Source organism: Parasteatoda tepidariorum, unplaced genomic scaffold (assembly GCF_043381705.1).
Source record: "Parasteatoda tepidariorum isolate YZ-2023 unplaced genomic scaffold, CAS_Ptep_4.0 HiC_scaffold_796, whole genome shotgun sequence".
Lineage (NCBI taxonomy): Eukaryota > Metazoa > Arthropoda > Arachnida > Araneae > Theridiidae > Parasteatoda > Parasteatoda tepidariorum.
The window spans coordinates 1,581-17,563 of record NW_027261914.1 but is presented as its reverse complement, the minus strand read 5'-3'; the positions used below and the strand labels follow the sequence as shown (position 1 = coordinate 17,563).

The 15,983-nt window shown below is 32.8% G+C and overlaps 2 protein-coding genes and 1 long non-coding RNA gene across 3 annotated transcripts; 1 reads left to right on the top strand and 2 right to left on the bottom strand.

Moving 5' to 3' along the window:
* Positions 1–882: 882 nt before the first annotated feature.
* LOC107437654 (tigger transposable element-derived protein 6-like) lies at positions 883–1,500 on the bottom strand. Its single transcript, XM_016049732.3, has one exon. It carries the CDS (start codon positions 1,498–1,500, stop codon positions 883–885), a length of 618 nt encoding a protein of 205 aa, XP_015905218.3.
* A 1,316-nt stretch (positions 1,501–2,816) lies between these two features.
* Positions 2,817–8,520, top strand: LOC122272109 (uncharacterized). The gene is made up of 4 exons (XR_011636020.1): positions 2,817–3,897; positions 5,294–5,651; positions 6,851–7,617; positions 8,388–8,520. It is a non-coding gene; the product is annotated as an uncharacterized lncRNA (long non-coding RNA).
* Positions 8,521–14,781: 6,261 nt separating this feature from the next.
* On the bottom strand, positions 14,782–15,378 carry LOC122272108 (uncharacterized). Its single transcript, XM_043055220.2, has one exon. The coding sequence runs from the start codon at positions 15,376–15,378 to the stop codon at positions 14,782–14,784; it is 597 nt and encodes a 198-aa protein (XP_042911154.2).
* Positions 15,379–15,983: the final 605 nt, after the last annotated feature.

The following is a 15,983-nucleotide window of genomic DNA, read 5'->3' as shown; positions in this document are numbered from 1 at the left end:
CCCTATTAGTGGAAATTATGAATGATAAACGATTTTTCTTTGATTAATATAAAAGCAAACTTTATTCATTAGACTTTCATTACCTGATGTAATTATTTTTATTGCTGACTATTTTTTATTCTTGTGGTTGCTTATGTTGGACTCGTTTCTAATTCAGAAACGCAAATTTCTTTAAAATGATTCATTTTATTTGTAACAGAAAGATATAGCCATTCAAACAACATAGAATTCTTGAAATTTAACTGTATGTAAAAAAAAAGTATAGCTAAGAAATTATTATGGAAATATATTTCTTTATAAAACTGATTAAAGATTTTAACACTGATACAAAAATACTACTACATACCTTCAAATTATCTTGTTGCACTTTTTCATTTTAAATTATTTTATATTCAATAAAATGTGATAAATAACTCCCAATTTTTTTTTACTTCTTAACTTCTTTATAAACTTCATAAATTCTCAAACAATGAATGCGATACAGTCAACCCCGCTTAAAGGAATACCATCGGTTCCAGCCAACTTTATTCCATTAAGCGGGTTATTCGATTAAAAGGGGAGTGCATTATTCGATCTTAAAATACTATGTTTTTATAAAATTTTACTTTTAAATGGTATTTAATACATAGTATAATGTTTAGATTAAATAAACTCAATTTTATGATCAATAAACAATTATAACTAAAACTATCAATATTAGTTATCATAAAATATGAATCTCATTTAAAGTAATAATAAAATATATCTGTAATAGAAGACTGTTTTGATACACGTTTAATAGAACATCTCTCTACTTCTTTTTCTAAGTTGTACAGTACATTTTAGTCCCCTCCATTACATTCAAAATGTCGTCTTATTGTGGCTAAAGAATTGTAAACCTTATTAATTGTTGGAGGATGGGGTGGATCGTCCTGGTCCTCTTCTGCTTGCTCGGCGATTGTCGTGGTATTCTCTTCTTCTGTCTTCCTCTTCATCCAAATTTATAAACTCCATCCAATCATTATCTGTCATGCCCAACCCTTCAAATTCGGAATTCAAAAATTCTTCTAAATCGTAGATGACTGTTTCATCATCTCTAATTTCTTCAGGTGGGAAAAATTGTGCTTTTTTGAAGCAGTTATTAACCACTTCCATTGGGACACTATCCCAGGCACGTTTCACGAAGTGCATTGCCGTCAAGAGGCTTATTTTCTTATAAACTGACAGCAATGATTCTTCTGGTGTAGCTTCTTCCAAGAAGTGCAAGACCTCTTGAATCACTTGCTTCCGATAGCGGGCTTTAAAGGAAATTCCCTGATCAAGAGGTTGAATTTTGCAAGTTGCATTCGCGGGAAGAAATTGTAAAATGATATTGGTCAGGCGTAGTGAGTCAATTTTATGACTTGAAACATTGTCATGAAATAAGACTACTTTCTTATTTCGCCGTTTAAAATCCAAATCTAAGTCGACCAACCATTTTCTAAACGTGTTTCTCGTCATCCACGCATTTCGAGAATGCATATACGGAATCGGGCACTTTTTTTTTTATCCCTTTTAAGCACTTCGGCTGGTTGCTTTTTTCCAATCATTAAGGGTTCAAGCTTATCTGTCCCCTCTTGATTGGCACAAAATAATAAAGTCACTCTATCTTTATTTTTCTTATAACCTTGGACTTTTTCTCCTCTCTTAGCCAATGTTCCTGATGGCATTGCGCGGTAAAAAAGGGCCGTTTCATCGCAATTGAAAATATTCTCCGCACCATATTCCTTAAGCAAAGGCACTTAAGTCTTTTCTCGCCAAATTTCACATGTAGAATCATCTGTAGAGCCAGATTCTCCGTGTCCGATCTTGAAACTTAAATTATTTCGCTGCTGCCATCTATAAAGCCAACCGTTTGAAGCAAGAAACTTTTCACAGTTTTCGAAATTTTGTGCGATTTCCATAGCTTTCTGTTGGATCATTGCTCCGTTGATCAATGCACCTTTAGCTCTTTTTGCTTGAAACCAGTCCAACATAGCTTGATATACGTTATCAAAATTCGATTTTCTCTTTCTTTTTCTACTGAGGCTTCCATTACTCGCGTATTCCTTTCGAATGCTTTCAGCATTTCTTTTTATCCTCGAAACTTGAGTTTGAGAAATTCCAAATTTATTCGCCATTTCAGATTGGGATTTTTTTAAATTTATTTCTTCCAAGACTTCTATTTTTTTAGATAAACTCAAATCATTTCTTTTCGTGCTCATCGTGCAACCAACTCATTCACTAAAGTAAGCAATGATTATTTCACTTTAGAGAAGGGAGCCCTGTATAGTGTGAAAGCAGGTTTCTTAAACTTCATCTTATCAAATCAAATAACGCACCATGAGGGGACTGGAAGTCTTGACCGAAAAATAAATCACTCTATACCTTCCCGGTGTGCTAATGAATAGTGTCAAAACCCCCTTTGTTTACTCTAATGTACAACTGTCAACAACATTTGATGAATGCTTAAACCATTAACACCTGTTTAGAGCAGCAAATGAATAGGAAGTGCTATTGAAGTGATCACTGACGCCCGTATTCACCATTGACCCTAACCCTCAGTCAGAGTTCAAAACAGGTTTTATGAGAGCAACTCCAGGTTAGAGTTAAAAATCTCATTCCCCGTATACGTAACTGCGAGTTACTTTAACCCAGAGTTAAGTAACTTGAACCTGAAGATATTCCCGGTCAGAGAAACCGCGCATGCGCAATAAACGAGTGTTTGCTTATTTACTTCGATTTCTTCGTCGGTATTTTTGGAAGATTACAATTTACTTAAAGAAATAGAGTTTTTGGAAAAGCTCGAAAANATTTTTTTTTATCCTCGAAACTTGAGTTTGAGAAATTCCAAATTTATTCGCAATTTCAGATTGGGATTTTTTAAAATTTATTTCTTCCAAGACTTCTATTTTTTTAGATAAACTCAAATCATTCCTTTTCGTGCTCATCGTGCAACCAACTCAAGAGTAAGCATTCACTGAAGTAAGCAATGATTATTCCACTTTGGAGAAAGGAACCCTGTATAGTGTAAAAGCAGGCTTTTTAAACTTCATCTTATCAAATAACGCACCATGAGGGGACTAGAAGTCTTTACCGTAAAATAAATCACTCTATACCTTCCGGGTGTGCTAATGAATAGTGTCAAAACCCCCTTCGTTTACTCTAATGTACAACTGTCAACAACATTTGATGAATGCTTAAACCATTAACACCTGTTTAGATCAGCAAATGAATAGGAAGTGCTATTAAAGTGATCACTGACGCCCGTATTCACCACTGACCCTAACCCTCAGTCAGAGTTCAAAACAGGTTTTATGAGAGCAACTCCAGGTTAGAGTTAAAAATCTCATTCCACCGTATACGTAACTGCGAGTTACTTTAACCCAGAGTTAAGTAACTTGAACCTGAAGATATTCCCGGTCAGAGAAACCGCGCATGCGCAATAAACGAGTGTTTGCTTATTTACTTCGATTTCTTCGTCGGTATTTTTGGAAAATTACAATGGAAGATTACAATTTACTAAAAGAAATATAGTTTTTGGAAAAACTCGAAGATAGGAAGCCAAGAAATGTTGAGAAATCCAGAAGATATCTATTCGATGAGTTGAATTTTAAGAAACGATTTCGCCTGGATAAGGCAAGAGTTAAAACATTAGTGTTGATCGTAGACAAAGATTTACGTCATTCATCCACTTTAAACAATGCCCTGTCACCTTTGGAGCAAGTGATAATAGCACTTCGCTATTACGCCACCGGAACCTTTCAGCTTCTCCTGGGGGATTGTTTCCAGGTTAGCCAGTCTACTGTCTGTAGAGTTGTACATAGAGTCAGCAAAGTCATTGCATCATTGTGCAAGGAATTTATTTCCTTGCCAAAAACAAAAGAAGAATGTGAAGAGGTAAGTCAAATGTATTTTATTCAACTTGCTTACACCTACAAAGCAATTAATATCAATGAAATTAAGCACCTGTTTAGAAATGCATTTTATAAATTTTTTTTTTACATTCATGATATTACTGTAAATATGTAAGATATTCAGATATGTAAAATTTTCCAATTTATTGTAATTTCTCTTCGTTGAAGTAAGAGGTCATTATTTAATTGAAAAACAAAACAACTATATTCTAATATATTGTAACATCATCAATATATGGATAATATAGGGACATTTCCTTATCATGATCTTTTGCGCCAACTACAATTGCTAAGGTGCTAATTAGGTTTTAAACTTACAAATTTTTTTTTTATAAAAACATGTTCATATTTGCCCGTGGTGGCTAGGATCTATACCTTTCGAGCTGGTCCCTCTCTGTAATCTTTTTCAAGGGCCACTCCCCGGAGATTGCCAATACTTCGCCATTATTGTGCCACAGATCACGATACAGAAATCTCTCTGATAATATAGTTTGTGCCTCTGTGAATGATATTATTTAATGCGTTTGGTTAACTTTTGTTTATTGGCAATTGAAATGTGCTACAGGTGGCATAGAACAGAACTGTCCACCTATGGGAGCAATTCGTATGCTTTCACCATTAGCATGTGGAGAGTAACAGGAGAAGGGAGTACATTAGTTTCTTCCTTGATTTTTAAATAGATTAAAATAGAAAACTATTTGGGACTGAAAACTACATTAAACATAGATCTAAAACAAACCATGTTATAAAAATTTTAAAATATATTTTCGACCAATACGAAAAATATTGAGGAAGGGAAAAATTTCGTAGAACATTGATATGCAACTGAGGTGAGGGAAGGGGAGAAAGTCCTAGTGTAGATGAGGGAACAATCAGGGCTGTCAAGCCAGTGTAGAAGATTAAAAGAGATTAATAAAACTTAAAAATTACAATAAATTATTTGTACTCAAAAGGCAAAAACTAATTTCTCTATTTTTCAACAATCGCACATTTGCAATTACCCCTGGTATGAACATATAGTTCTTAAAAACATCATATATATATATATATATATATATATAAAAATATCAAGCTATATATATATATATATATATATTGCTAACCATATGAAAATCACAAAAATTATGTCATTAGAAACTATAATTGTTACATTTTGTTCTTTACACACCAATTATAATTAGACATAAAAGTTGTTACGAGCATTCTTAACATCCATATTTAAACACGTTACAACTAAAAACAAAAAAACCACTTCATATATCTGAATAATAGTGCTAAAAGTTCTCAATCACAATTGAGAGCTACAGAAAGTACTGAGACTTCACCAAAATAATTAAACTGAAATTATATTATATTCATCGACATATTTTCCCCATTAGGTGTCTCAAAATTTTTTTCACGTAGCTGGCTTTCCTGGAGTGCTGGGAGCAATAGATTGTTCTCATGTGAAGATTCTCTCTCCTGGGGAGAAGATGCTGAAAGATTCCGGTATCGGAAGGATTTTTTTTCTTTAAACGTCCAGACAATCAGCGATGCAGACTTGTATATAAGAAATGTTGTGGCTAGGTGGCCTGGAGCTGTGCATGACAGCACAATTTTCACCAATAGTGCTGTCTGTCTTGATTTACAGACAAAATCTATTTACCAAAACTATCACCTCTTAGGTGATAGCGGTTATGGTTGCCAGCCTTTTTTATTGACTCCAGTATTGGGACCGAAATCACCTGCACAAGTGAGGTATGTCATTGCATTCGTAAATTTTAAAATGATTTTTGTATACTTTAAAACATGGTGTTATTGTATCACTTCATAAGTGTTGGTAATTATTTATGTTTAGCAACAGGGCAATTACTTATTAGCCACCTATTACCATTTTTTGATAAATATGGTAATTATTACGCTGTGGTATTTTTAATTTGAAAAATTTGTTAGTTTATGAAACCTTTTAGTTCATTATATTGAACATTTGTGTTTTTCGCAATGTAACTGCTTGTATGCTATTAAATATTACATTCATTCAAAACCACCAAATAACCAGCAACAAACTAAAAGCTGAAAACAGATATTAGATAACAACACTATAATTATATGCAGCTATTTAAACATTAATTTTGATGCTTTAGACCATGTACAGGGTTCCATTTTATAATTAATTATAAAGTATAGAGAAGTCTAAATTTTTACTTCATATATATTCTGTCTATTAAACATTCTTGATTGTAAAAACTTATTAAATTACTGGAATAAGAATTTAAATACCTCTCTATATCAAATACATTGGGCAGGCTATGAAATAATTTGATTGACATTAAATTACAAAGCACAGTGTTGATCTTGAATTGGTTCCCCATGGAAAACAATGTCTGAAGAAAGATGTTGGTACTAGTTATTGTAGAAATTTTTTATTTTCCATTTGCCCATTTATTCTGTTGTCCTGTCTTCATTTTTAATATATTTATATTTACTATATACAAGTGTATAATTTATTATTCAGTGTCACATCATGCGAGTTTCAAAATATATTTTTAACTTTTTTCTCTTGAACTACTTTGAACATTTTATTTCCAACAAACTTTTTGACCTCATGATTTAAATCTTCAGCCAGATTATTTAAAATTGTATGTTGATATTGCGGGGTCAGGTTTGTTTTTGGCTGTATAACAGGGGTAACCGTCGAAGCCAAGATTATTAACAAATCGTAGGCTTATATAATTCACCACTTTTTTCAGATATGTCTCAATGTTCAGATGTAAATTTAGTTTGTCGTTATTTACCGTTTAGACAGACGGGAAAGCCATGTAAAATTAGCGTGGCATTCAATGTGTTAACATAATATAGGCAATGTCCCAAATTACACTATAATCATTTGTCACGACAAACCCAAACTCATATTAAAATCATTTTTGTAAAATTTGGTCATTGGTATTTTGTTTCAGGTACAACAAGGCACATGTCTTAACAAGGAATACTGTGGAGCGTAGTTATGGAATTTTAAAAAGAAGATTCCCGTGTCTCAGCCTGGGCATGTCATGCCACATTGACAATGTTCCAGCAATAATACACCCTTGTGCAAATTAATTAAAACAAACTCAATAAATTCAGAAAACTAAGAGAAAATGCTATTTTATTTAAATTTATACAAACTCAAAAATTTTTAGTACATAATATGATTTCCACAGCACTTTATTAACATTTGGACACGATTCGGCATGGATTCCACTAATTTTTTACAGTCATTTATTATATCTGTGTCCTTGTACCACACATGAATTAACGCCGTGATTAGCTTCTCCATAGTTGTACAGTCCATATTTAATAGGCGATTCTTGCATATGGCCCAGAGATTCTCAATTGGGTTGATATCCGGAGAGTTCCCTGGCCATTCCAATGTCTCAATTTGATTCTCAGACATGAATTTCTTGACAATTTTGGACGTATGGCAAGGAGCTAAATCCTGTTGAAAAATCCCTGTTCCATCAGGGTATCGTTTCTTCAACTCTGGAACAACTTTTTTACCCAGAATAGTAATGTACTGCTCAGAACGCATCATACCGTCAATAGGCTGCAAAGGTCCAACCCCATTGTAACCGAAACAACCCCAAAACATCTTCTTTAAAAAACACGAAAAAAAAGTTTGTTTCAATTAATTTGCACAAGGGTGTAGTTGCTTGCTGCGTCCTTCATAACGTTGCCTTAAATTTAGGTAAGTACCTTACTCAACTTAAATTATTTTAATGATTTAATTTTTCTATATTAACTGTAGGTGTGATCTAAATTCAAGATGTTGTACAAAGAGGAATGGAAAAATTCATTGGTAGTGATTTATTTTTAATTAAGTTGCAATAATATATTTATTTATGATATAATATCTGAACAATAATGCTTAATGTGTTAATTTAAATTGGCTGTACATTTTGAGTTTTTAAATAGCTATTACTAATTGATTAAAAAATATAAAGCTTAATGTTAGTAAGATTTTCAAATGGGTAAAAATTATATGTGAAGCCAGCATGTTTCCTTAATTTTGCATTATAAGTTGAATAGCTTGTTATGCTTTGTCCTCTATAAAGAACTACTTGTATGGTAGACTAAACTTTTTTTTTCTACATTTAAAATTAAATATTTAACTTATTGAATAACTCGAAACAAAGAGATAAGGTGTTCTTTCCATATTTGATGTGTTTTTTCCATTTTTTGATCCATGTGTTCCCTTGTCTTTTGAATTGGGTTCAAAAGTACAATGCTGCAGAGTGCAGAGTTGAACATTGTAAACCAAAAAAAAAAACTGGTCAGCTATTCAACAACTGCTATAGAATTAAATAAAATGGTCCTCACCTTCAAATTTTAAATTTTTGTTCATAGTCGTCGTAATTGATTTACAGCTGATCATAAAAATGTAAATCAAAAAACTGAAAGCAAAATATTATCAAAGAAAAAATTTAGTTACTTAACATTTTAATTTATCTTCTGTAGGTGATGAAGAGCCACCTATGGACCCAGAGACAGAAAAATTACTAAAGGAACTAAAGCTACCAGAACACGAAAACATTATTACTGCACGTTCTCCTGCTGGATTTGCGAAGCGAAATGTTAAATTTATTTTAATTAAAATTTGTCTTTTTTTATACTTAAAATACATTAAATTATGTTTATTATTTTGTCGAATTTTCTTTTTTAAAAGTACTGGTTCATATTCTGTTATTAGTATGTATTGTTATTATTAGAATGTTTAGCAATAAGAAAGATGGTGCATTTTTAATCAATGGACTTAAGAGGGCATGGATATTGCTCCTGCTATAAAATTATCCTGCTCAATTAACGATAGTCAAAATTTATTAGTATCAAATACTTTTCTATGGTGCATATCATATCCCTCTTAAGGGGCTGTGAGACAACCATTTCCATGGTTAGTATTACTATTTATTGAAGTTTTAACCGTTTGAATGCTGAAGAGTTTTCTTATATATATGCTAATAGTGCATAGTAATTTCATAGCACAATAAAGATCACATTTGAGTAAAATGAATAAGAACTGCTCTCAATAGATGTGAAAATTATACTAACCAATAAGCGAATGCCTCACTCAAACGGTTAATACTCAACAAATACTTTGTAACTGTATCAGTGTTTATTGCAAAATACATTATTCGTGCAGTCAACAAGAGCTAAAGACAAATAATTTTTTATAAGAACTTGATCAGGTCTTATAAAATTATTTTTTATACGACCCTTTATATATTTTTTAAAGTTATTGTTAAGTAAAATAGTAATACAATATCTCTGTAAGGAAAAACTATTTTCTAAAAACTAAGAAAAGTCTGTTGAAGAATTCTTGTTATAATTGTATCAGTTACCTTAAAACCAGTAGTACATATTGCCAGAATTAATTAAGCATCTGTATATGACAATTTCTCATTAATCTCATGAAAGAATAAAATAGCCTATTAAAATTAAGTCTGTCCCCAATAATAAGGCAATGTTATAATTAAAATGTATCATTGTTTCTTAAGTTCCCACTGACAACAAGATTATGTGGAAAATTGAATTACAACATGTTTTGAGTAATATTGATACACAACACAGTAAAATAATAAAACATTTATTTAATGAAATGTTTAAAGAAGTGGGATCAGTGCACAAGATTTTGTTTAAAGTCTCCTGAAACTCTATCTGCACAGACAGCAGCCTCATCTTTAACTTGTGCTTTTCTACTTGTGCTCTCCTCTTTACTCTTTAAAATTTCAATTTCCAGTCTGCTTTTTCTTCAATAGAAGAAGCAGCTTTTTGGGTTGCAGAGGGGGCAGATTTCTTAGTTCGCTTTCTGAACATAGAATAGGTGGCTTTTAGACTGCCTTTTGCAGGAGTTTCCTCCGTCCCTGCCACAGGTGTTGGAGGACATGGCGTTACGGTAACATCATTCTGTGATTCTAGATCCTGTAATATTCAAAGTAAATTTGACACATTGTTAAATTATGTGAAAATTAAATGGAGATACATTGTTTATTTTCTAGTGGCTTGTTAAGATATTTGTCAACACATGGTTTACTTCCTTTATGATTTATAGAAATGCAGAGATTAATAACTGTTTTTTAAATATCGATAAAATATTTTAAAAACATGTTGAAATTCATCCCAAAATAAAACATCTTTCTATTTTTTGGATATCTCATTTTTTCACTTAAAAATTACTAGCCCACTACTTTTAATTCTTTCAGTCAAAATTTAACTTGTCAGCAATTAGCATTATAGTTTTCCATTCTTGTAACAAGTATTTAAAAAATGGGCAAAGTGAATGGAAAATAAATGCATAAAAAATCAAATTTAAAAGAAATTTTCTAAGTAATTCTTTTGTATAAAATAAACACAAAAGCAGCAAATAAATGAATTATATACATTGCAAAGCCTTTTAGTTTTAGCATTTAAGTACCATTTATGAATGACTGTTTGTCAACGAAGGACAATTATTATTTTCTAATGAATCCTTCTGCTTAGCATAAATAATAAGTAACAGAATAAAATGTGAAAAAAGGTATTCGCCACGAAAAGTATTCTAGTCACCTAGTTGATCCGGGATTTGTCAATATATATTACAGTGCCAAGGACAGCTTTCAAGTTTTTACAAAGTCTGAGGCATAAATAAATTGGTTTAGAAAAGAATGATTTCACAGCCCCAACATATTTCAAGGTAAAACAAAACCTGAATAGTTAACGAAATTGTCCTTAGATGCTGAAAACCTTAGCTGCACCATTGGAATTAAGCAATGCAAATATAGTATACATATGCTGCATAATAATTACTAGGCATAGTTATTTAANACGCAATCTACCGCTTGTAACTGCCGGTCAAGTAACCCGCAGTTAAGAAACCGACGGTCAAAAAATAATGGTGGAATCGCTTTTGAACTCTCGGTCAAAGTTTCCAAACCGGGGGTTTCGGAACTGGCAGTTACGCGTTAGGCCAGAGTCAACGGTGAATACGGGGGTCTATTCTTATCTTCTAAACTGAAATTCCATTCTAGCTGGGGAAACTTCTCTTAAAAAGAAATTCATCACAGTACATCTTCTTTATGCAATTAAGCGAGGACTGGAAACAAGAAATAACCGCTTAAGCGGGGAAATGTAACATTAGTTACATATAAAATGATTTGGTTCCATTACATTTTATTCGTATAAGCGGGTTATTCGATTATCGGAGGGGCGATTAAATGGGGACGACTGTATATAATTTAATTTACATAAATTTGTATACAATTATGATATATACCTGTAAAACTTAAATATATATACATATATAAATGCTTGAAATTTCATATTCAACTTATAACAGCAGCTAAATACGAAAATAAAATAAGTATAAAATAGTTCTTATTCTTCAAGAATAAATTTTTATAACATTCTCGAAACTTGATGTTTCTTTCAAATTTATTTTAAATCATTAAATTAGAATAAATTGCTAATAATAAATATCAAATATGATGAATAATTCTCTCATTGAAAAAATATAAAATTCTTGAAAAATGAATATTATAAATTGCACTACATTTTTACTATAAAGAGCAGTAATATTTTTCAATCATTTAACATAAATTTTCATACAATGAATATGGTAAATGCCTCTTAAATTTATCAATATACACGAAATTTTTGCTGAACTAATAAGAACAGTTAAATACGAAAACAAAAATATAAAAAATTGCATATTCTTCAAAAATAAATACAATGAATATGATATATACCTCTAAAACTTAAATATACAGTCGCAGTCAAAAGTATTCGTACAATGAATTTTGAAGTGCTCATCGCTTCATAGTATTTTATTAATTATACTACGTCATTAAACACAGATACCAGGCCTTGTATCCTTTATTTTTGAGCAATTTAATCAAAAGAAGTTTTCTTGTAAAACAATTACAGAAAAAATATAAAAAATAGAAATTAATTATCAAAACTTTTGTGTCAAAAGTATTCGTACACTTAGGAAATTTCCCTAAAATTATATAATATATCACAGTTTAATACTTAGAAGGATATCCTTTCGCCTTAATTATTGCTTTCATTCGACTTGGCATTGAATCTACCAACTTCTTTGTAATATCTGGTGTAATTGATGCTCATTCTTCCAATATGGCGGTTTTCAGCTGATTTTTATTTTTTACTCCTCGATTTTTGATTTTGTCGTCTAAAATACTCCACAAATGCTCAATAGGATTCATGTCTGGTGATTGTGGAGGTGTGTTGAGTCTTTCGGGAGTGTTATATAATACCCAGAGCTTAGCATTATAAACTGTATGCTTAGGGTCGTTGTCTTGTTGAAATATATAGTTAGTTTGAAGACCCATTTGTGAAGCGCTAGAATTTAAATTACTTTTTAGAATGTCAATGTACTTTTTGTGATCCATAATCCCATCAATGATGTGCAATTTACCCACTCCATGTACCCATCCCCAAACTAGAATGTTACCACCGCCATGCTTTACTGTCACACTCAAATTTTTTGGTTGTAGCTCTGTATTCTTTTTACGCCACACAATTTGTCTGCCATCAGATCCAAACACGTTAAACTTGCTCTCATCCGAGAATATAACCCTGTTCCAGAAATCAGGATTTTTATTAACATACTGTTTGGCGAAAGACATTCGTTTCTTTCTATTAACTTCCGACACAAAAAACTTCTTACGAGTAAGCGTCTGTGCTTAATGCTGAGAATTTTTGGGCGTCCACTTCGTGGAATATTTTCAACAGTATTGCGTTGGCAATGTCGATCTATAACACTTTGCACTGTAGATCGGGGTCTTCCAATAGCAAGTGATATCTTTCTTAAAGAGTTATTATGTAGTTTCATTATCAGTTTTCTTTCAGCGAGAGAAGTTCCCTTCCGAGCCATCTCAATTTAAAGCTGTATGATTGACAACAAAAAATGCGAGTTTCAAAGCTAGTAAACATAAGAATAAAACAGATAAAGCGGTAAAAGTAAGAATAATATAAAATCTCGCCAAATATATTCCCACAAACGATATTTGGCGCACAAATTGTCTTAATTTTATTATTTTACAACTTGAAATGTGGATGTACGAATACTTTTGAAGCACGAGGTTTAGTGGTGAGATTCAAATTCTCACACTATCGAGGAGCTCTTTATGATCAAATTTAAAAATTTCTTCTTAAAAATTCAAATCATTCATGCAACAACTTGAAAAACATTAAGATTTTTTGAAAATTTCAATTAATTTTTACGCAATTTCAATTTTTATTCCCTTTTGAAGTTAGTAATTTAAGTGTACGAATACTTTTGACTGCCACTGTATACATATATATAAATGCTTGAAATTTCATATTCAACTTATAACAGCAGTTAAATACGAAAATAAAATAGTTCTTATTCTTCAAGAATAAATTTTTATAACATTCTCGAAACTTAATGTTTGATGTTTCTTGCAAATTTATTTTAATCATTTATTTTATTTTAAATCAAATTTATTTACACTTTTATCAACCGAAGAATCAGTACTTATGTTACAAATTTGAATTTAAAAACAAAATTTCTGTCACCTTTGAGGGCTTTAATCGATCTGTGATAATCTGCCCACTTTTGGAAAAAAGTCTTTCACAGGGTACAGATGTGGCTGGAATTGGGAGATATTTTTTCATCATTTGAAAGAGACGAGGCTATACAGATTTTCTATCTTTCCAACAAGAAAGGGGATATTCCTTTCTTCTAATTAAGGGCTCCTCGAAATATTTGTCGACCTCAACTAGCTGCTAAAGGATTAGTTGGCAGCAATTTCTGAACTTTGCTATCAAAGTCATTCCATATAGATGAAGATGATTCCTTTGGTTCGGTTGCACTCTCAAAATTTTCATTTATTTCTGTCACAATCCGACTAGCTTTTTCTGCCAGTGAATCAATACCTCTTTTAAGTGCAATTTCATCACTGAAACCTTGTTTCTTGAATCTTGGGTCTAACAATGTGGATAAAGCTAGTGTTTTGGATCTCTCTGCATTAGAATATATTATTAATTTCAATTTCATTTTCTCTGGAACGGTTTTTATTTCTTTATTGAGTGTGATATCGATTAATAATTTGTTGAAGAATTTAAAAATGCTGTTGCTTATTACTATAACTTTAGATATTGTTACTTCTTTTTCACTGCTGAACTCTGTTGTAATTTCTTCAAAGACTTTAAGAATTTCAATTAATTTATTTAAAATGTTCCATTCTTCATCTGAAAATTGTATTAATTTAGGATGTGAAATAAGCGCTATTGTAGAAATTACTGCATCCCTAATTGTTTGCAGCCTTATTAACATAAAATAAGTTGAATTCCATCTTGTTGTTATATCAATCTTCAATTTTAGTGGAGGGAGTCCCATTTGAGTACATGTTGAAAGCAATTTTGCCGCAGCTGTTGGGATCCTCCTGAAATGCTCAACAATTCCTCTAACTTTATCCAAAGTTTTTTCCTCTTCTCTCAGCCCTGTTTGAACAGCAATGTTCAAAGAGTGCGCAAAGCAGGAAGCATGAGTCTGAGGAATAGGTTGCGTTGAGAAAGAATGAGAGATTATATATGGACAATCACATTTTTATTATATCACAATTTAAAGAATAATTAAATTAAAAAATAAGGAGTTAACATTAGGATGAGAAGATACAACAACAAACAAAGCACGCTTAATCAACCGATCAACTGAACTCTTCACTTCAGTTCAGCATTGCTGTGTACTGCAGATACATCACGCACTTAAGTGCAGTTCTGACTGGAACAGTACTCGCCACATACTCCCCCCTCAGTGTCAACGGTATCTTTTGGGGAAATGCACATGACGGCCAGAACGGGTTGTGGCTGTTGTAGACTGTGGGGCTTTATCTCAAACTGCTGATGGAGCTGGAGGTGTTAGGTTGTGGCTTGAAACAGCATCACCCTGTTCACTGTTGTACAAAATGTACGCCGGTTTCACCCTATCAATCGAAACAGCCTCTGTCTTTCCATTGATGTCCAGGTAAAACACTTTCTCCGATCTGCGAAGAACTTTAAATGGGCCACTATAAGGAGGCTGGAGTGGTCTCCTCACCATATCCTGTCGTAGAAATACATGACTGGCAATTGTTAAATCTGGATGGACAAAGACCTTGCCATCACCATGACGCTTTGGAGGTGTTGGACGAAGTGATTGCATGTGCTGACGTAACTTATTTACAAAGTCTGTAGGATCACAGGGTTGGTTGTTTGGAACAAGGAGTTCACCAGGTAGACGAACTGTGGTTCCAAAAACCAGCTCAGCAGGGGTACAACCAATGTCTTCCTTAAAAGCAGTACGAAAACCAAGAAGGATCAACGGAAGCACCGCAGTCCATTTTTCAGTGCCAAAGCACTTGATGGCAGTTTTAAGAGGACGGTGTAGTTCCTCTATTAACCCATTAGTTTGAGGATGGTAACTTGTTGTTCGGGATCTGTGTATCCCCATGTGTCCCCGTGTCAAGAGAGCGAAACAGAGAAGCTTCAAATTGCCGTCCCCTGTCGGTGGTTACCACAGACGGTACACCATATCGGGACACCCAACAAGTGAAGAATGCTTCAGCGATCGTTTCCGCAGAGATATCTTTAAGAGGTTGGGCCTCCGGCCATCTCGAAAATCTGTCAATAAGGGTCAGGCAATAAGAGTAGCCATTAGAAAGAGGTAGGGGGCCTATCAGGTCCAAATGGACATGGTCAAATCGTTGCGAAAGATCCTGAAAATTTGCCAATGGTGCTTTAGTGTGTCTATGAATCTTATACCTTTGACATGCGATGCAACATTTTGCCCATTTGGCAATGTCTGAGAGCATTTTGGGCCAGACAAATCTAGATTTGACCAGGTGCTGTGTCTTTCGCACACCAGGATGGGCAATGTTTTGTAGGGAGCAAAAAACATTTCGACGAAACTCATCTGGAACGTATGGGCGAGCTCTTCCAGTTGAAACATCACACATCAAATCTACATTTGACTCTGGAAATGTGATTATTTTGAATTGCAGAGATGTCTCGGCTGATAAAAGAGATTTCAACTCAACATCATTTGCTATTATAGCC